The 22,503-nt window shown below is 39.4% G+C and overlaps 1 protein-coding gene across 12 annotated transcripts in view; it reads left to right on the top strand.

Annotated features, from left to right (window-relative positions):
- GRIP1 (glutamate receptor interacting protein 1) overlaps window positions 1-22,503 on the top strand; it is a 310,822-nt gene that overhangs the window by 254,823 nt on the left and 33,496 nt on the right. For 5 of the 12 annotated variants that reach the window (XM_033514241.1, XM_033514244.1, XM_015627683.3 and 2 more), the window contains exons 8-12: window positions 8,105-8,252; window positions 9,854-10,023; window positions 15,087-15,242; window positions 20,202-20,388; window positions 21,636-21,781. In XM_033514241.1, coding sequence (XP_033370132.1) covers window positions 8,105-8,252; window positions 9,854-10,023; window positions 15,087-15,242; window positions 20,202-20,388; window positions 21,636-21,781 — 807 coding nt within the window. Of the gene's footprint in view, window positions 1-8,104; window positions 8,253-9,853; window positions 10,024-14,180; window positions 14,337-15,086; window positions 15,243-20,201; window positions 20,389-21,635; window positions 21,782-22,503 lie in introns of all 12 variants that reach the window. The other 7 variants (XM_033514247.1, XM_033514243.1, XM_033514246.1 and 4 more) reach the window with 4 other exon arrangements.

Here is a 22,503-nt window from a genome sequence, read left to right as displayed (position 1 = left end):
CTTCAACTAGTTAGTGACATTTCTTAGCTGAGAAGGATGGTGGGGTTAAGGTTGCAAATTGTGAAATTAGGTAAAAGCAGCTCCTAAGCTTTTGATTTGAAGAACTTGGCTAAATTAGAGGCATATAGATGAGCTGCAGGAATTAGGCAACAAGAGGAAAATGAAAAGACTGTGCCAGTCAGCTGACAAGAATATTAAATTGCTTGTGTATAGAGGGGATAATAGGTGGCACATTTGTTTAGAGAATAATGTCTCTGTTTTCCATTCTGAGGTTGAGAGGTCTCTCTGATTTTGCTATCACTCAGTCTGCTGGCATCCTCTTGGAATTATTCCTATTTATCATTTTTGAAATTTGATTATTCTAAAAGTGAGAGGGTATAAAATTCCATTGGTGATTTTTTTTTTCCTCTAGCAGCAATTTTATGGGTTTTTGCCTGAGAACTCTGTGATCTTTCTCTCAGTAGACCAGGAGCTCCAGTGTTGTCCTGTTACTTTCAATAAAGGAAACTACACTGTTTTATTTATCTATATTTTGTACTGGTTTTTTCCCCTCTAATTCTAGTTCAGCCAGGTGAAATTAGAACAGCTTCTGCTTATTCTACAGCCTGCCTGAAGCACACAATACCCCAAAATCAAGAGACTACAGGGACCACACATATTTTATGATAGATTGTAAGCTGGGCCTTGGAGACCAACACTGACACTTCAAACAAGAACAATATTTAATTTTTAAATAGTGGTTCTATTATTAAAAACTGCTATCCTTTCTCCACAAATATTATGTGTAATACATTGTCAACTTACTCTATTTTATAGAATCATAGAATAGTTTGGGTTGGAAGAGACCTTAAATATCATCTAGTTCCAACCCCTTTTCCATGGGCCACCCACTAGACTGTGTTGCCTAGGGCCCAGTCAAACCTGGCCTTGAACACCCCCAGCAATGGGGCATCCACAGCTTCTCCAGGCAACCTGTACCTGTGCTTTACCACCTTCTGGTAAAGAGTTTCCTCCAAAGAGCTAAACTAAACCTCCCCTCTTTCAGTTTAGAATTGGTCTGCCTTGTCCTATCACTGTCCACCCATGTCCACCCTATCACTCTCCATCTTTTTTATAAGCTTCCTTCATGTACTGAAAGGCAGCAGTGCCTTTCTGAAAGTCTTCCCAGAGCCTTCTCTTCCCCAGGCTGAGCAGCCCCAGCTCTCTGAGCCCATCCCCACAGGAGAGGTGTTCCACTGGACCTGCTCCAACAGGTTCACAGCTTCCTGAGCTTTTCTTTGATTTTATTTTGCCCCTAAGATCTCAGATGAGTAAAAGGTTACTCTGCTAAATGAAGCATGAAAAAAGCCAGGGTGCAAACATTATGCAATATTAGTAGAACAGGATACCAAAGCCAGTACTGTGAATCATGCTCTGTGTGTGGCTCCTTTATGACCTTTAGTCACAAATGTATGAGGAATCAAATAATATTACTCTGAATGAGTAATAATGGTGCTACCCAGCTGTAGGGCATCTTGAATGTTGTTCGTATGCCCTTTAAACACTGCAGAAGTCTTATTCCTGCCTCTCTTCCTTGCTGCTACATTCCCTCTTGAAGCCATTGACCCATGATCCCCATCTCAATTTCTTGATTAGATCATCTTTAAAAATACGTAATTATGTCCTTTCTTTGTGAAACAGAGATCAAATAATCTTTGCAGTACAAGGAAAGGGTGTTACATAAATAAGTGACCTCCCATGCTCCCACCTTCAGCCAAAAAAAACAGTATTTAAATAACCATCACTGAGTAGGAGACTTGGCTAGTCATCCAATTGCTAAAAAAAAAAAAAAAGAGTAAATTAAAATGCCCCTACAAATGAAATTTAAAATGTTATCAAAATAGCCTAAGTGTTTTATGTTGTAGATGAAGAACAGGGGCAAAAGTGGGGTTTTTCAACTCTTTTTTTCTGTGAGTTAGTGAAACCTGGAGAAAAAAAAAAAGAAAGGTGTAAGTGAATTGAAGAAGCAGAAAGGAAGGAAAAAAGTAGAGAAAAGCTTCCCTACTTGCAGCAGATTTTTGTCTTTCACACACATTTCTGGTTGTGTTTCTGTTTTGCAAGAGATCATGGAAAAGATAGACAGGTGAGTTGACTGCCTATCTCTGTGGCAGTCTCAGGAAAACATGAGAAGAGAAATAGAGGAGCCACAGCATGACAGAGGACTGGGAATCTCACTATCACAGCTAGGAATGCAGTCTTGCACCAGACTGTGAGGAGCTGGGACAGCTTTAAGTGCATCAGTCTTAGGGAAAAAATGTGTTAATGGACACCAAAAAATGGGGGATTTGGGCTGGTATTCACATAAAATAAATAGTCCTTAAGAGTACAAAAACCACACAGAGAATGACAAGATTCATGAAGTGTAGTTTAAGATACTGTCTGACAGTTATGAATAGTCTGTGGGTGAATGAAGAAGAGTGGATGTAAATGCACACAGAGTCCCAGAGTTCTTTTATGTTGCTGTGCTGTAAGCTGAGCAGTACTGTAAAGGACCTTGCAAAATGGTCTGGATGGAAAGTGTCACTGCTAAAACCACACATCCTAGAAATTAAATCCATCAAGCCTGTTAGAAGTCCTGCCATTTCTTTGGGTTGGTTGTCTGGTCTCAAGTTTGTACAACTAGCAGTGGGTTTCAAGTGCCCTTTAAGATATGTATTGGCTTTGATTTTTGCATTTCAGCAATCTAGCTTCCCTATGCAGTGGGAAATACTCAAAACTCATGGCAGTAAGCCTGTGGTATTTTGATCCATTTCTGCTACAAAAAGCAAAAAGCTTTAACATTTCAGCCTTTGTTTTTTAACACAGTAAACAGGAAGGTTCATCCCTAGCATGCTGATTCTGAATGGACTGGCACAACCACACCTGCTGTGCTTTCCTCACCATTGATTATTCCATCAATCATGGAATGATTTGGATTGGAAAGGACCTTAAAGATCATTCAGTTCCACCCCCTGTGCCATGGTCAGGGGCACCTTCCTCTAGATCCCATCCAAACTGGCTTTGAACAGTGCCAAGGATGCAGCGTTCACAATTTCGCTGGGCAACCTCCTGAATCGATACATATGAACCAAAGAGCTTCTCCTACTTAGTTTTTTTCATGTAAGAAGGGAAAAAGTCAAGCACTTGGATTTCTTCAAACTGTTCTGCAGCTTCTCTGGGTAACCAACATTGTATGTTATTCTCAACTGAGATGCTAAATAAAGGCACAGATTTGGCTGCTTATTCTGTGCCTTTCACATCAAACTCATCACTGCTACTTTTAAGTACCTTCTGCTTGTGTGCTGAGTGCTGACAGTGGCTTGCTGGGATGTCTCAACCTTTCTGTAGTAAGTACTGACTGCAATGGAGTGTTCTGTATTGGACACTTTCTGGAACTCACACTGGATTGTGTACACAAATGCACACACATACTTCCCCTCCATTCTGTTGGGTTTTGTTAAAGAAAGCAAGTTCAAAGAATGGCTTGTGCATTTCTGCATTTAAGAATTTGTGAGTGTCATTGTATGAGTTTACTCAACAGGTTCTTTGGGGAGCAGTCAGTGATTGTCCCTTATACATCAGAGCTGTCACATATATGATTGCTGAGCGGGTACTGGAAAAAGATCATTGATTTTTGTGAATTGAAAAAAGAACAGAGAGAGCAGAGGAAAGCAATAATATAGTCTAAGGCATTTGGGAATGATGGGGGATTGAAACTGATTTCTTCAATCATGACTTTCTGTAAATGTTCCAACTTTCTGCACTTAAAGGCAAGAGTGTCAAAGATTTCAAGATTTTTTCCAGTTCTTAACAATCTTCCTTAACTTCACTAAGATATGTTTCTGTGACACAAGCCAGCACTGGGTATAAAAATTAAGGGTACAGAAAAGGAGAAAGAAAATAAAGTTTCAGTTGTACTGACAAGAACTGAATGGAGGAAGGGGAGCTCCTACCTGAGGGAGAGATTGCTTTTCTTAAAATCATAGAATTATTATGGTTGGAAAAGACCTCTAAAATCAGCAAATCCATCTGTCCAGCCCTACTTGCTATCTGTAGGCTGCAAAGATTTTGTATGAAGGGAACAGAAATAGTTGTGAGCACACTTCTTTGACCAAAAAACTGTTTATGTGAAATACTGTCTTCTGTTTTTAACATAAGTGAGACACATTTAGATCTCTGAAGGCACTGCTACAAAAGTGTTAAAACTTTACACTGCAAGAACCACAAGGTTTGAGGACCTATGCATTTTTTCTGGTCTGAACCAGCACCTTGCCAGATTTTTCTGACTACTTTCAGTCAGAGAATCACAACAGAGAAGGCTACAGGAACCTGCTATGTGCAGTTTTAAGGTACAAAACTTGTTAGTCTGTGAACACCTAATAGGGGAAGAAGCTTGGAAAATTAATGTGAGACAGTAATATATCCACTTGTTTGTCACATCACTGCTATAAAATACAGCAGCATCCAGGAGAGGTCAATAGCAGTCTCCTGAAGCTGTGTGTTTAAATTGGTCCAGCTGGCTTTTTAGAGTCAAAATCTATTTTTACATCCTTCCTCTGTGTCAAGCTCTTTTAAGCTACTCAAAAAAATGGTTTGTACCTTATGTTGCCATGACTTGGGAAAAAATGAAAGAGCACCCCATACCTTGCAGTTAGAGAGGTGAGAAATCTGCAGAGCACAGGTAATAGCAACAGAGCTCAGTGCTCCTACAGGAGCAAGCTCAGTAGCAGTACTTCCCAGTTTTAAAGGAAGGCTTTGGAAAGGAAAAAAAAAAGCATCATGGACTAAAAAAGTTTTGTTTCCTGTGGATTTAGTGTCGTTATTGATTGCAAGCTATGACTGAAGCTTTTCCCTTTCTAGGACATTTAAAGGTACTGCTTCACATGTAGATCCTCTGCTTCCTAATACAAGCAGCTTGCTTTTTGTTTTCCCCACTGTGGGAATCCTAATGGTTTTTGTCCTCCACCACCCACCAGGTTGGTGTTGACCTGGATTTCACATACCATAAGGACCAGTAAAGATTAACAGATATATACGTTTTTGGGGACATAAAGAAACACATGTAATGTGATGTCTTTATCAGGTTAAAAATACGTTTTTCAATTTTCAAGATGATTTGTGATTATTTTTTGAGGCAAATGCAGTTGGTAGCACTGCTTATTTTATCCAAAAATCTTCTAAATACTATATTGTATATGATTCATACTATACTAAACATAGTATATTTACAGATAGCAAAAGTATATCCGGAATAAAACCCCTTGTTGCCAGTGATTAAAGCAGTCAAATAAAAAAGGTATGCTGCTATCTAGCTGAAGAAATGTATTAGCATGCAGAAAGCAATGCTGCTTCCTCTGGGAGGTTTTAATCAGGCCTCTTGTAGTGATTGAGATGCAATACTCTAAAATGAGAAAAATTATTAACAAAATCAAAAATCTAGAGTGTCTTTCACACAAATATTCATCAGTGTATCTTATGTAATTACATAGTCGATAAATCAACATACTGTGTAAGTGCTTCAGTCATGGTGTAAATATCTTAATGACTGAAAATCTTCACACATGAATAATTTATACCTGTATGATTCATTTTTCATATCCATGCTTTACTTCAACATGAAAAACTAATTCTTCTCTGTCAGAGTGTGTACTTGATTATTGCCTTCTGGTTTCTCTTCCTTGTGCTTCCTTTCCAACGTTAGACACACTCCATTTCTTCTCTTCTGGTTCCTCTAATGTAGTTATCTTATTTATTCATTCTGTCTGCCTTGGTTTGCATTCCCAGCTCATTTCAACAGGCACCTGGGAAATAACACTCAGGCATAAGCTGCTTGTGCTTATGCAGTTTCCCAAGTAACTAGAAAAAGGACCAGCATCTTGAAAGATTTACACATTCTCAACAGATATTTGCATTCAGTTTCCTCTCCTCAAGGCAACCATTGCAGAAGGAACTTGTGCAAGTTGGGTTTTGCCATTTTCTGGGTCAATGTGAGTTAAAACCTTTGTCAGCTGGTGACAAACATTGTTTGAGTCTTCTTCCCGTATATCTGCAGATGTAAAACTTGTGTGTAGCTCCAGAAACCACTGGAATGTTCAAGATGAAAATAATTGTTTCTCAGTGCAGGAATGGGAATAGAGAATACTTAAATTCTGCTCTGCTGCACATGTTTGTTTGGCTGTTTTCAAGGCACTGTATGTATCCTGCCTTAGTTAGACCTTTAACCAGGTCACCTAAGACAGGAATTTCATTGTGTTAAACTCCCTCTTTAGTTAGTAAGAGAAATACAGGCAGCTGCTGAGGGTGGTTCATCCAGTTTAAAGCTACTTAGTGCTTGAAGCTCCAGGCAGAAGTGCTACTGGGTGGACTCTGTTCTTCAGTTTCAGAATTTAAAGATCAGTTCAGGAATTGTGGAGCAGCTTATTTTAGTAGTGCTTGTGAAGGCTGAGCCTTTAAAAATTCTGCCCTAGTTGTGTACAGAAATTGTTCATTCAGATTTAATGACCACTTTCAAAATTGCTGAATCGTACCTTCAAACCCTCAGATTTTGAACTTGAAAAAAAAAAAAAAAAGAAAACCAGCAGAAATATAAAAGTTATTTCAAGTTGTGGGTGGAAAAGGAGTTCTAGGATAATTAACTGACACTTTTCTGGTATTTTATGTTATTCCAGCCAACCTTTTTTCACTCCATTTCAATATGCAGTTTACCTAAATTATGCTCTAATGAGGAAGAGCAACTTCTCTCAGTGTTCATCACTCTCTCATTCAATTTCTTGTATCATTATATGGATTGTTAGTTTTGCATGCTAATACAGTTTCACTGTCTTTTCTGTGCCAGTATTACATTTTTTGACTTTCTTAGATTTAAGACTGAGTGGAATATCTTAAATCTGTCCTCTCCCCCGAACTTGGAAGCCCAGCTGCAGTTCTTATACAACTTCAATCTTAGTGTCTTCCGAAACACATCACAATTGAATGTTGTCTTTGTATCCTCACAGTTGGTTCCAGTATGTTGTGAACACCAATCTCTCCTGTTTGCTGGCAGGACATTTGGTAACTTAAATCCAGCAGAAGTCTTCATCTATTCAGTTTTTTCTTATTCTGATTGTAAGCACCTCCAAAGACTTCTGATAGCACTTTTTTTGTCTCAGTCTATTTATATACTTAAAGGACATCTTCCCTTACTGCGCTGAGATGAGTTATTGATCAATGGCTATTGGTTAGTAACAGTTCTCAGCCAGTCTCCAGAACATACTTCACCCTGATCACTGCCTGCTTTGTTGTGGCATTTAGGAAGAAGTCTGCTGTCTTTTTGCTTTGTTGTGTCTAGCACTTGTCCTCTTGGGTAGCTTCTCACCACAGTCATCGCTCGTGACTGTTGCTCCAACATACTTCCCAGTTTTCTGTATTCAGTGTTGGTCATTTGCTATCTATGTCCTGTTGTAAAGCAGTATTTTATCCAGTGACAGGATGCTAAAAAAATCTTCTGAACCTCCTCACGTATATTTTGCTTTAACGTCTGCTACTTCTAGGTGTCATGCCTCCTGCATTTTCACCGTTTTGTCCTTTCTTTTTCTGAAGGATTTCTTGTGGACCCTTTTTTTATCTTCTTCATTTGATTGTTATAGCTGCTGTCTACAGACCTTCATCTTCCTTTGTGAAAATTAATTTAGCTTCCTTCTCTAACCTATTCATTTACTCATTTTTTTTTCAGACAATTTTCTACTTTTTTAATTAATTCTGTTTATCCAGCATGTCTGTTTAAATTCCAGGTCATGTTTATCTTCAGTTGCTCGAGAATGATTCACTAACACATCCTGTTTCCCTCATCTGGTCCATCTCTGATTCTGACACACTCTGAAACTTTCAGACATCCTAGATTCACAAACGCCCTCTTGCTTTTATCATTTTCAACATCAAGAGCTGATTATTGACACCTTAAATTATGTTATTCCAGTATTTCTTGAAATGGCATATTATCTGGTTAGAGAAATAGAATACCCATGGAGAATTTATGTGGGGGAAACGTGAAAATGGCATAAATACCACATTGGTATAATACTGATCTTTTGTTGTCTAATTTCAACAGATTCAGTAGCAACAGCTTCTGGGCCACTGCTAGTTGAAGTTGCCAAAACTCCTGGTGCTGCTCTTGGGGTTGCACTAACTACCTCGATGTGCTGCAACAAACAGGTCATTGTCATAGACAAAATCAAATCTGCAAGTATTGCAGACAGGTGAGTGTGACAGAGGACTGACACTGCAGGTCCATGCATCCATTTTGCTTCTTTTTCTGTTTGGTCTGGTTTTAAAGGAACCCTTCCCTTTTTTGAGAAAAACGACTGAACCAGGTCCTGTCAAGGTTGCATGTCTTAAAATTAGCACTTTGTCAGATTGCTGTTCCAGTCTAAGACTTCCAGGAAGCCACCTACTTTAGCTCATTCATGTAGTATTTGGTGACATAAGCCAGCCCCCATGTAATATGTGACTGGCTGCTTGCACTGTGCAGCACAGGAGTTTAGAGCTCTGCTTTGGCTGTTAAATGTAATGCTGTGGCAGAGATTAGTATTTAAAAAAAGAAACCATAACCCGCTGGAATTCTTGAAGTAAGCCCACCATATGGAACAGCTGTCCAGGAAAGTAAATTTTGAGGCTTTGCAACCTTGAGGTGTTCTTTTAGAATATATTGCTCATTCTTGTGGCACAGTGAAATGGAACTCCTTATGTCTGGATTCTTTTACTGATATTTTAGAATACAAGTGAGGTATAAGGAAGACTGGCTTCTGTATTTCTAAATTGTTTTGCTGTAATATTTCCACTTTATTTAAACCTTTAAATAATACCATTTAAACCATTAAAATTATAGCTAGATATTTTTCCCCAGTGGTCTGAACCTCTGGAACAGAGTTGTGGGATCTTTGCTGGGGTGTGTGTGTGTGTGTGCGTATGTGTGTGTTTATACATATACAATATTTTTCTATATTCATGTCTCTATCTAAATTTTTTTTAAATATTACGTTTCAGCAGCAAATTCCTCCTGCATGTCCCCAGTCACCCTACCTTGTAACTCCTCTTTGGCAACGGTGCTTTTGGTAGCACCCACTTGTAGCAGTGAGTCTACAGCTCCTCTGTGGGCTTTTCCCTACAGTAGAAACTTTGAGAGTGACGGCCATTGATCCAGGGGTGTTCTCCAGTTCAATGGTGCAGGATGCTTTAATTTTCTCCCTCTGTTTTCTCCCATTTCACAGGGGGTAACCAATTAAAGGAGCTGTCCACTTGACTGGTACGTCGGGATGCTGACTGCTGTGTTTGCATTTCTCAACTCATCCAGTAGCCAGTCTCGAGTGCAGCGAGATTTAGCAGATAGCCCCCTCCCCACCCCACTCCTAGAGTCACCATGCTAGCCCTGGTTTCATTATTTGTTTGACTACTGCATAATTTCATCATCATTTACAGCTTTTGTACTAATAAATGTTTGAACTATAACTCAAAAAATGATGAACTGGGTGCTTGTGTGAGGGATATGTGACCAAGTTATTCGAGTCTCCTTAAGCTCTCCTCATTTTATCCTGCTGCCATTCACACATATTTTTAGAGTCAGCTACCCCATTGCAGTTCTGTGAGTGATGTCTTGGCATATACTGTATTAACTGAATTGTTTTTAAGGTTTGTACTAATAGAGATAAAGTCTGACCAGTGACAGTGCCTACAAAACACAAATGTCTCTCGAAAAAAAAGAACACGTTCATAATTGTCATGACCAGTTTGAAGGCAGAAGAACTCATTGTGCAAGCAGAGAGCATACCTGATCATACCAAGTTTTTCCCCTTCTATATAGATGTGGTGCATTACATGTAGGAGACCATATTCTGTCCATTGATGGCACCAGCATGGAGTACTGTACACTGGCGGAAGCAACGCAGTTTTTGGCTAATGCAGCGGATAATGTCAAACTGGAGATCCTTCCCCACCACCAGACACGGCTAGCACTGAAAGGCCCAGAGCACGGTAAGAGGATCTGTAACACCAAATACCTCTTTCTCCTTCTTTCTTTTACTTTGCCCGCCCATGCTGAGTGGCCAAAGCTATCGCTGCAGTTATGTCTGTAAATGTTGTTTCAGCTCCCCAGGTTATGCTTCTGCAGTTTCTGAGCAGCTCTGTGTTTTCTCGGTCTTAATGAACCCTCTGAGATTCCTATGGACAGAGAAGGAGATGTTTTGCTGACAAAACTTGCAAATGTACATAAAGACACCTGTTGATTCTGCTGTTGCAGTTGTTCTGGGTGCTATGAGTTACATCAGTAAATCAATCTCTACATTGTTTCTTAAATTTAGAGTGGGGAAGTAGTACCACAGCCAACTTATTTTCAGCATATTGACTTGATGGTTATGGTCACTTCATTAATAACACCTGTTCTCCCCTAAAATACGTAAACCCCTCCTGTATTTTCACTTGTTAATGGCATTATTATTTATTGCTGTCATCTTTTAAGGTGCTTCTGAGATTGCTTCATGGGTTCACTGTCAGTGCTTATGAAAACTGTTTGGAAACAGTTCCCTAGATTGCAGACCTTTTCACTGCAATACTTATTTCATACCAACATGCTTGAATAGAATGGCTTTCCATTCTCAAATCAAATATATATAAAACATCTTTTGAAGATGGAGGCTGCCTGCCTTGTCTTCTAACTAATAGTGAGAAAGTGACTAATTCACAGTAATCCATTAATTCAGTCTAAAATAGCACACGTTGATAGACATCAAAACAGTAACAAGGGTTATCAGATGCCCAGAGAATAGATACATGTGTTGCAGCATAAATCAGTGGTAACATTTTTCTGAGCCTGTGGTACCGTGCTTCTGCCTTTTTTAGACCAAGACAAGATTTCTGAGGTCTCGAAATGTCAGTGATGGTAAATGCTTTGGGCCATCCATGCAACATCCAGGTTGTCCCTTGATAAGTGTTGTTCTGGACTTTTTCTCAGAGTAGGAAATACTGAACTAGAGACAAAGGAGACATTAGTTTCTCCTAGACCAGGGTGAACAAAAAGTAACCTTTGCAATTACATGTTTTCCCTTTACTCAGCTCTTCCCCTTTTCTACTTAAGCTGGTTAGAGCTACAAGGAGCAGAGAGGGTGGTACTGCACAAGCAGAACGAGGTGGAGACCAAATTTACGATTCCTCTCAGTGATGACACTACATTGCAAACAAATCTTTGTTTTGTTTTCTTTTGCTTTTTCTTTTTTTGAAGCAAGGATGTCATGCAATTAATTTCTGGATGGTTAAAGAATTTTAATAAAGACTTTTTGAAGACAAATGCTGGAGCCAGTGATTTGTGTAGATGATTGTATTACTTGAAGCAGTTGATATGTTAACCAACATTTATAACAGAATGATGCTGTTAATGTTCTAGTAACCTGTGTAGATGCTTAGAAAAAGCAATGCTCTTGCTGTGCCAGAGTTAAGAACTGTCTGTTACAAAATCATATCAAGGTGATCTGCAAAAGATGATATACAAAAGCATCTTTTGGGGGAAAGTATCCCTAAGGTAATAGAGTTCTTTCTTCAGTAAGGCAGAAAAACTAGGATGTTTACAGCCCTTTCCAGCCCCTCACCAGGTGATGCTACAACAATATCATGACCAATTCAAGATATAACAAGCTTTATAGAAGCAAGTGCCCTCTTAGAAACATCTTTCATCAGGTGTGGTATGATCTAGAGGCTGCAGAGAGTGAAAATCTCCCTTGACATGTCTGGAATAAGCTGAGTCATTAGGGCTGTATCTGCTGAGCTCAGTTATTGGTCTTGGGGGAATATGTTAGGAATTTAAAACGGGCAGGAAAGTCAGTATATAAAATAAACTGAAATTTTAGCCCTAAAATAAAGCAAAGAGTTCTATAATAGGATTTTTTTCATGGTTTTTTTTTTTTCCTTTATACTGTGCTACTGACATTCATTTCTCTTGCTGCCCCATTAGTTTTATGTTTACTCTACACAACCCTGTACTGGAATAGTTGAAATTACCACTAAATTACTGTGGTTACACACAAAAGGATTTTCTTTTACAGAACTTCTGTTGAATTGGGACTATTCTCCTACAAGCTGAGCAAACTGAATTTGTGTACTTTCCCACTTTGTAGGACATTTTTATCTCTACACTCGGCATGAAAATAAAACATTAAGCATTAAGAAAAAGTCTCAAGGACTACCAGATAATTTCCTGCTGGAAGCAGTCTTTTTAATTAAACAAGGCTCACAGCAGCTTGAAAATAATGAAAATCCACCTGGCCACATTGTTCTTATCAGATTTTAATTTTTTCACCATAGTTGAAGTTAAGAAATCTCTCTGTCTGTGCATGTAATTGAGGAGACAGTTTCCTCTGAGAAGACACGCTAAGTCTCTTAGACACATAAGGCCCTATCAGGCTGCTTCTGATGTTCCTGGCTAACATGAGATTTTCCAAAGTCCCTGAGGGTGGTGGTGCCACTGGGTGAGGAACCCCAGAGGTGCAGACCCAGCCTGGTGCTGACATTGCAATCCCCCTTACTTTTGATATCTGATGTTGGGGCAAAAAAATAATTCTGTTGATTGAGCCCCTGTGCTCCCCTTTCCCTATCCCTTCTCTGGTGTGCACTCCATAGATCCACCTGTAGAGATAGGCATCACTTTTGAGTCAGAAAGTGATGTACAGTCAGGCAATTAGCAGATCAGTATTCATGTAATATGAAGTGAAAGCAAAGGACAGCTTTCCTTCTGCCAGGGCTTGCTGTGGTGGCTGCCCTTTTCCCCTCTCTTTTTGTCTCATTACAAACACAAGGTGTAGGTCCAACCTAAGTGCTCAAGGTTTTGGGCTCCTGTTAAAGGCCAGCCTGGGGACAGACAAGTCTGCAGCCATAGGTGTAGCAGGTAATACAGCTCAGGAAACAAAGACAACAAACTCAGTTTTATAGAAACAGATTTAGAAACATGTTTGGATTAGATATTAGGAAGAAATTCTTCACTGTGAGTGTGGTGAGGCACTGGCACAGGTTGCCCAGAGAAGCTGTGGCTGTCTCATCCCTGCAAGTGTTGAAGGCCAGGTTGGATGGGGCCCTGAACTACCTGGTCTGATGAAAGGTGTCTCTTCCCATGGCAGAAGGGTTCATACAAGATGGTTTTTAAGGTCCCTCCAAACCCAAACCATTCCATGATTCTGTTGGTGAATCCCTTGGTCTTTTAAGACAAAAAATTCAGTGAATACTTCCAAGTTTGAACTGTGCTTTTATAGTTAAGCAAGGATACAGACATGCTGAATTTAATGATGAATGTACTCTATTTAACCAAGGGAGACTTCAATCCCCCTCCTTTTAGATGTGACAACTGAAATGCTTCCCATTCTCTTGGTAAATACGGGTCTTCACTTTCGGTACATCCCAGATTCCACATATGTAGAACCCACAATTAAATAATCAAATATGGTCTCACATTTCATCCAGTGAAGGATCATCTTAAAGTTTTTAAGAAATACAACCAAAAACATGAAGGAAAAACATAAAATTACACATCCAGCTAATCAATAAGACCTCTTTTCTTTATTAACCAGGTTTCAGGATACAGTTTTCCTGCTGCTGGCATTGGGAAGTCATTTACTGCACAGAATAGCATAATGCCAGCAATAGATTGTGGCAAAATTAAAATGTCAGTACAGTAAATTGAAATGGCAAGGAAGCATTTCCATTCTAGGCAGTGCCATGTAAAGTATCTGGTTGGTCTTTTTAAAAGAGATGCGTGCAAATAGAGAGTTTTTAACCTTCAGTTAGTGGTCATATGTAGTACCTTAGTATTTTCTGAGAAAGTTTGCAGTCCTAGCCCCAAAGCCAGAGGGAGATTAGAAATTGAGTCAGTAATCATAATTTTTAAAACAAATACAAAAAAGAAAAAAAAAATTAATTATAAGCATTTTTTCTGAGAAAAAATATTATTTCTGCTCCTTTAGAACCCCCTGACAAAAAGGCAGGACCAGGTTTTTTATTATTTTATTTTATTTTCAATTTATTTTCTTTCACTTCTTGTTTGTGTTGGGTTTTGTTTTGTTTTGTTTTGTTTGTTTGTGCAATTCAGTTACTTTTACCTCTTCTCTGGTCCTTTTGTTTTCTGATTTTCCATCATCCCTTCATGTGGGCAGTGAAGGTTGAAAGAAGCAACAGGCAACTTACCTGGGATTCGTGTGCCAACAGCCACAGCAGGCTCCTCACCTACCACCATTATAACACCTACCACCCTGACCATTGCAGGATGCCAGCCTTGAAATTCCAGAAAGCGCCTCCTCAAAAAAGCCTTCGTAATGTTCCACACTTTTCCTGCTGACATACTCTCCTCCTCCTCTTCTTCTTCTTCTTCTTCCTCCTCCTCCTCCCTCCCTTCCTCTTTCACTCATACTTTCCCATTTCAGGCTCTAAAACCTTTTCAGTTTTACGGATGCTACGCTTTTTCATAGCCATGCCAAGGTTATTTCTGACATTTTACACCTTTTCCTCTCTTTAAAAAAGCAGCCTTTGTAGACAGGAAAAGGCCTGAAAATTCTGAATGAAACAGCTCTTCTGTGTATGAGTACACAATTGGATTGGAGAAGGGTATATAAAGCATGATTATTGAATGCAAAACATTGCTTACAAACCTTTGTCAGAAATTACCTACTACAAAAAGGCATTTCTAAAGTCAGTGTATCTAGATATATTGATATGCATTAGTTTGGGGATATGTGTTGAAATTTTTTTTATGCTTTTTTAAAAATTAAAAATTAAAGATTTTTAATGCTTTGCATAAAGTAAATGGTATACTGTGAATATTCCTTTTTGTCTACATTATCTTTGTTAGCTTCCAGCAGGTGTTGTCATGAAATGCTGGCTTTACTTTTTCCTAGGATCACCTGTGTGGTTTAATGTCTTTATTACTGGAAATGCACAAACCATTCCTGTGCATCATACACAGCCTATACATACAATGTTTGATTCATTGATGAGTTACAGGCATGTGCCACACTCTTCTGTGAAGACTGAATGCTGTATGCCAAGTGTTTGATTTCTTACAGCAGCTCTGGTGTCTTCATCCTTCTCTCCTACCTCCATGAGTGCATACAGCCTGAGTTCCCTGAACATGGGGACCTTACCTCGCAGCCTCTACTCCACCAGCCCACGGGGGACAATGATGAGGCGGAGGATGAAAAAGAAGGACTTCAAAAGCTCCTGTAGGTGGTAACAGCATTTGCTCAAAAATGTGCAGTGAATGAATGGGTGGAGGAGGGGGAAGATGCAGAAAAAAAGTTGCACAGTACCTTAATTAATATACACATATTCTAGACAAAAGAGAGAGTTTCTGGTAGATGTAGGGAAACATAAGGGTAAAAATATTTGTCCAATGCTAAAATGAGATGTGTAGATGCTATGCAGCATAACTATCTCATCTGAAATTTATAAAAGAATGTTTTCTTCAGACAGTGCTGGAAGAGTTTCCTACACCGTTACTGAAGTGGTTTTCAAATTCCTTTTTCAACTCTTCCAGTGTCCATTAGGGAATATAATTCATAGCTGAATAGTCAAAAACAGGCTGCTAGTAAGCTGAACCAATTGTCACATTAGGGAAGGCAGAGTTTGCCACAGCACCTCCTAGGTAGTTCTAATGTTTACATCTGCTCCATGACCTGTAGAGCTGTTTTGGTGAGGGAGAGCAACAAGTTACAGTGAAGACTAAACAGCCTCATTTGACCACTCTCTGTGATTCTAAGCATGGATTGCCTAGGAGTCAGTCATTTCCCAAGCCAGAGTAGATCTATTCAGGCTGTTCCACTTTGCATATTGCTAAGCATTCAATGTGCTGGCAGGAGTGTGGCTGTCAGTGCACATTTTCCCAGGCTCCATGCGAGTGCCACTTCTCTTTTGGCTTGTACATCTGTGTGTGATCCACAGCAGCTCAGTTCCTCCAGAGCACGGAGGTGAGAGCTGCTCTGTAAATCATTTATTTGCTCTAGGTAACAATGCTCAGAAGTCCACTCTGGAAGAACTGAGCTGCTGCACGCTACAGCACTGCTGCTGCTGTGTTTTAAAGATTCCCCATGGTCATACTAAAACCAGGGCAAACCAGCAGCTTCTAAAGCCAGGCACTACAGAATTGTGAGAATACATTAGAGAGGAACTGAGGTTTTGCTTTCTTGCAGTTTTTGTTGCTTGCTTGTTCCTTATTTCTTCTGAAAAGCTCATATTTTTCATAACATTTGCCTGTAAGTGCATTTTTTATTTTTAATCCAATCAGCCATTTTTCACAGCTCATCTGTTGACATGCTAGCTTTTAATGCATTCTTTTGGGTCCCAGGGGGATACTGTGTCTGTCGTGCTATGGTATCAGGAGAGGTCCAGCTCTTACATGTTCTCCTTTGCACATGAGAAACAGTAGTAATGTTATATTAGCAGTAATTGATTTGAATAGTAAAATCAATGCAAAAAATAGTTCATCAATTGTGCTATGTTAAAACTATTCAACAAAGGACGAAATCCTCAGAGCTAATCCTGTTATGGATCTTGGACACAGCTGTAACTTGTGTTGGTAAATTTTTCAGATATTTTTCCTTCAAGGAAGCTTTGTCCATGTTATCTTGCAAAGACTCAAAAGAAAGTCAAGGATGTGGCATTTAAGTGGGACAGTCACATAAGCACTGCAGCCCACCTAAAAGATTCTTCAAGTCAGAAGGCCCTGGGGATGACAAGCTGCTATGAGTAAACAAATCTCTAGATAGGAGAAGTTAGGACAAGGCTTAGTTGTGCAGCATTTACTACATATTCATATTGTGAAGTCTTGATATAGAACATTTCAAAATATGTGAAACTCACTCTGTCACTGTGTGCTCAGTGCCTCATTACAACCAGTGACTACATCAACTACCCTGGACCAGAGCTGGCTTTGGAGGAATTGGCTGGCCAGCCAGACTCGTTTGCTCTTTTTGTGAGGTTGCTTATTAGCCCGTGCAGAGTTCCTTACTCAGTTTGTAGACTAAGACCCATACTTGTGACAGCACTAACAGCCAACTTAAGAGACCCACGCTGCTCTGAATGTCCTGCAACACACCAGGGTAGAGAATTTCCTGTACCTTTCCACTATCCATCAGCAAGATTTGGAAAACCTCTCCCTTTGTGGGACACTCATGAGAACCAGGTAGATTGACTGATGTGCTATTGGATCATTTGAGTGTTTGATTTAGACAAATTTTAATAAATCTTTTAGAATGTCACTTGGGAACAAAAATATGTAGGTTGCTATAAAGTTTATATTGTCAATTACTTAAGAATACTTGCACAACATCATGTGATCATGGCATAATTCATGATGATGAAGTGCAATGGCACGAGGGGTTACAAGACTTTTATGGTCCTGATTTAACAATCATTGCATTAGTTATGCAGACCATTCTAAATATGTGGCAGTAAAAACTGAGGGCATGCCCTGCTGCCACAAGCTTTATTTATGCCACATGTTTAGAGTTTTTATTTTTCCTCTGCTTTTGTTTCTTTGTTTAAGGTGTGGGATTTGTTGTGGAAACACTTAGATTATTATTTCATAAAAGTTTAAATCCTGAATATTTTGTAATAGGTCCCTATTAGTAGTTGGAAGTGAGACATAATTTATGCCAATTTACTTTACTAGGGTTGCATATCTGGTAGAAGTTGGAAAGGGGTTTAGACATGCATGGGTGCTCTTTTCTCAACAGCTCTCAGGATGAATTGCAAACATTTTTCAGTTTCTCGTGGGCCAGAGTGGGAGACTGGAGGCATAATAACCCATATATGCACCTTGAAACAAGTCTTGTTCTGCTTCTCATATAACTGCAGATACAAAAGTAACAAATACATAACCTTCAAATTCAAGATTGTTATTTACATAACTGCAGAGCTTATAGCAATCCAGCCCCCAGGAATGTTGCTAAGAGTTAGGTGAGAACTATACAAGTATGCTGGAATGTACTCCTAGCAACAGCAACCAGTGTTCACTGGAACTGCAAACACATCCATGTCCCTTTTTTAAATCAACAGCACAGCTCCCTGGCCTCTAAAAATTATAATCCATCCAGGAGCCAAAAAATGTCACTGTTTCTTCCTACAGTTACTCTTGAGTTACAAACCCCAGTATGCTCTAAGTCATGGGTTTGGGTACCTGTGACATTTTACGGAGTCATAGGAAATAGGTATTGTTACATTATTAGGAAAGGATATTTTCATCTCTGGGTTTCTTTTTTTGTTTCTGTTTCTCTTTGATTTTCTTTCGGAGTGGAAGGAGTTCCTAATTGTCATACTTAAGTGTTAACATCATCAAAATGTTTATCAGAGTGAGTTTTAAATCCCACAGATAGTGACTTAATTTCCCAATTTGAATTAAAATTTTACTGCCCTAAAAGTTGAAATAAATTTTATGAGACATTTAGGTTCTTGATAGGAAGTTATAAAAAGAGTAAGAAGGTTACAGAGTCAGCTAGATACCTGCTGCATGGGAGGAATAGAGACATAAGTGATGGGAAATAAAGATGAAGTTAACAAGTACTTGTTATATGACCTTTAAGAAAGGGAAAATGGAACTTTTCTGAGACTGGATGCCCTAAATTAAGATGTTTCTAGAAGGTGTCTTAGGTATTATATTAATTTATTTGGCTTTGTTATATTTTAACCTTTGCAGCAGCAAGGGCTGGAGAAACCTATTTCTCACATGCAGTAAATCCTAAAGCTGATGGAAGTTTCTAAGAACAGATTTTTAGTATTTGCATTTGTGTATAAGCATATCTTGCTGAATGTAGATAAAAGAAACAGTAAGAAGGAAGCTATTGAGTATCTGCAATAATGCACAATTCTTACAAAGGAAACTTGAAACAAGATGTGAGGAAGAAGTCACAGTAATTTGGAAAAGACAATTTTCGAGAGACAGAAACTTGTGAGGTTTTTGGCAAGTGAAAATTTTGCAAAGAACTGTCATTGCCAACTGTGATATATCAATCAGACTTATACTAACTGATACAGAGCACAAGTCTGATGCTTGCAGTCCCATAGTGTGAGAAAATACTTATATAACCTCTGACATCTTTGTACAGTTGTGATAATATTATCTATAATGTCAAAAATTTTTCCTGAATCCAAGAGACATAAAAATGCACAGGTAAACTATCCCTCAAATAAATCATAAAATTTTACCTAATTTTTAGCAGCTGCTGCAGGCAGAAAAAGATTTTGAAGGAAATTAGAGGTGGAGAGGTAATGACACAGACTGAGAACACAAAACCATTCCAAATCCTTGGCATTGGAGGGATTATCATTACTGAACAGGAATTCAAAAACTCCAGCCTTCTGTGTGTGACATAATGAGAGGCACTAGTTTGTCACTGGAGAAATTCAAATAATAATACAATAGACATTTAGACAGAGACCAAGGAAGCAAAAGTGCAGTCTCATCCTTTCATAGGTAATTGTGCTGAATTTCAGTGCTGTTTTTGTCTTGATTTGTTCGGTACTGCAGCCCTTCAGAAAAAGTGTGAGTAAAGCAGGAGAACAGAAGTATCTGCCTGAGATTCTCATTAAAGGTCTCCCAGTGGCTTTGAGAGACCCCACAGAACTTTTCTCACAATCCCTTGAGATATGCTGGTTGCCACAACAGAGTGGTTTGTTCAGCTTCCTTACATTACCCAGTAAGCCTAACAAATTGCTGACTTATAGTAAACATGTACAAGAAGGCATTCTTACTTCTTGCAAGCAAGCCTGGTCCATGTGGTTTGTTGCTAACAAGGATTGCCGTGAGAGGTTCAAAAGCTGCCTGAATAACAGCTGGACTTGTGCCTCCAATTGCCTTAGTTCCTGTTAAAGCCCTGCTTACCCATGCCTCAAATCTAATGCAAACAGAATTCAAGGTTGTCCTGAGATTTTGGAGTGGGGATATCAAACACATTTATTTTACTCAGAAAAAGAACTATCTTTTTGCATTCCAGCATACGACCAGATGTTTTCTATTAGCTTATATGTCATAACTGTTTATACATAATTTATAAACTTTAGCCTAAATTGACTTTAAAAGAGACATTTGATTGACTAGATTTATTGTAAAGATCAATTTTCTCAAAAAGCAATGGAACCTGTGCTGTATATGAATGTCTTTCCTCCTGGTCTGCTCTGTTTTATAGTGTCTTTAGCCTCTAGCACTGTTGGTTTGGCTGGGCAGGTCGTGCACACAGAAACCACAGAAGTAGTGCTGACAGCTGACCCCATAGTAGGGTTTGGGATACAGCTCCAGGGTAGTGTGTTCGCTACCGAGACCTTGTCTTCTCCACCTCTCATTTCCTATATCGAGGCTGACAGTCCTGCGGAAAGGTGAGGCTCTTTAATTGACTGCTAAATACATCTGGTGGGTGTTCCTCGGGTGCTTTGGGCTTTTTACTTCCTTTCAGTTTGTGATGAATTGCAGGGCCTTGCTCAATGGAGTGGGGTAAGTAATACACTTTCTCTTCTGACAGTGGTGTTTCATGCACTTGATCAGCTATGAAAGAATGACAAGCGCCAGTGTTCTGACCATGCACAGTCCTCCAGAAGGAGACTGGAAGCTATATTCATGCAAAACAAACAAAAAATAAATCAGAAAAATCCATGAAGTCAAAATACTGATAATTTAACATGCCAGGGGGAAAGTTATATCCATCTCTGTTCAGTTTTAAGGTATCTTAGGGAATTCCAGAATTTTGACTTAATAATTTTTTTATTACATTTTTATGCATATATATGTATTTAATCAGGTCATGAAAAGGATAGCAGTTGCACAGACAAGCACCAGCTGCTATTTCACCTGCAGCCCAGGGTTAGAGGCAGAGATGATGTCCAAGGATGGGGTGGAAGCATGAAGACCCCTCCCCAGCACCTAGAGGGCACAGACCATACTGGGAGTGCTTGAGAGTGTCATGCTGCAGAGGGGCAACAGCTTCTGTGCCTGGGCAGATTGTTGAGTTGCCACAATTATCCTTCAAGGTCTGGTTGAATGTTTTTGATCAGATGGCTTATATCAGAAACTGTGTGGCCAGCCAGACCAGGGCAATGATCGTGTCCCTGTGCTCGGTACCAGTGAGGCCACACCTCTAGTCCTGTGCTCACTTCTGGGCCCCTCTGTATGAAAGATATTGAGGTGCCAGAGTGTGTCCAGAGAAGGGCAGTGGAGCTGGTGAAGGGGCTGGAGAACAGCTCTAACAAGGAGCAGCTGAGGAGCTGGGGATGTTTAATCTGGAGGAAAGGAGGCTCAAGGGGAACCTTATAGCTCCCCACAACTATCTGAAAACAGGATGTAGCCAGGTGGGGATAGGTCTCTTCTCCCAGGTAACATGCAACAGGACAAGAGGAAATGGCCTTAAGTTGTGCCAGGGGAGGTTTAGATTGGACGTTAGGAAACTTATAAAAGACACGTAAATATGGCAATTCCACACAGAAAGGGTGGACTTTTCAGTGCTGGGTTAATGGTAGGGCTCAGTGATCTTAAAGCATTTTCCCAACCTAAATGATTCCGTGATTCTGTGATTCTGCTGGTTCTGGTAACATGCACATCTGATGATTGTTTTGTATCGTTTTGTACCAAGGTGTGGGGTGCTGCAAATTGGAGACAGAATAGTGTCGATAAATGGTATCCCAACAGAAGACAGCACATTTGATGAGGCCAATCAACTGCTCAGAGACTCCTCTATCACCAACAAGGTCACTTTGGAAATAGAATTTGATGTTGCAGGTATGAATGTCCTGTTATTCTGTCTTGCAAGAAAAGCGAAGGAATAAATCCCAAGTACATTGCAAGTGTTTGGCATCTGGGGTAGAGGTTTTCTTCTCACATCTACACCATTAAGTTTTCAAGTGACTTATTTGAAACATGTTTCATTTCATTTCAGACAGCCCTGCAGTCTACTTCAGAAAGCAAATAGAAATGACAGTCCTGTAGTAAGATCTGGTGACTGTCTCTCCTCTGAGTTATTTCCAGACATTTTTCTGGCCTGAGTTAGAAATGTTTTGCTAAACAGAGACAAAACCTCTACAGGCCAAATAATGAAATATTTTGCAAGACAGAAAAGTATTAAAAAGTATGGATAAACAAAAAAACTCTCAAGGTGTTTACAGTATCACTAAATAAAATAGTAGAAACTGAATTAATAGAGGCCAGATTAATAACTGTTAATTTTTCAGTTATTATTACTAATGGCATTCCTTTATTCTGTTGTGTGTTTAAGCAAAAAGAATATACCCATGAAATCACAAACTGTCCATATCAAACAACTGCACATTATGTATGTACACCACTGGATTCCTTTTCTTCCCACTTGATGTTAAACCCATGGCAATTACCTTTGCAGACAGTTAAAAGTAAGTGATAGTCCTGCAGCAACAAAGGTCGGAAGTCCTTACGACTCAGTCTCCTGTCCTTTTAATTAAAAGCTGTCTGCCAGCAGTAAAATTTTC

The sequence above is a fragment of the Parus major genome, chromosome 1A (assembly GCF_001522545.3).
Source record: "Parus major isolate Abel chromosome 1A, Parus_major1.1, whole genome shotgun sequence".
Taxonomy (NCBI): domain Eukaryota; kingdom Metazoa; phylum Chordata; class Aves; order Passeriformes; family Paridae; genus Parus; species Parus major.
The sequence above is the reverse complement of the archived record's forward strand: the minus strand, read 5'-3'. Positions and strand labels throughout refer to the sequence as shown.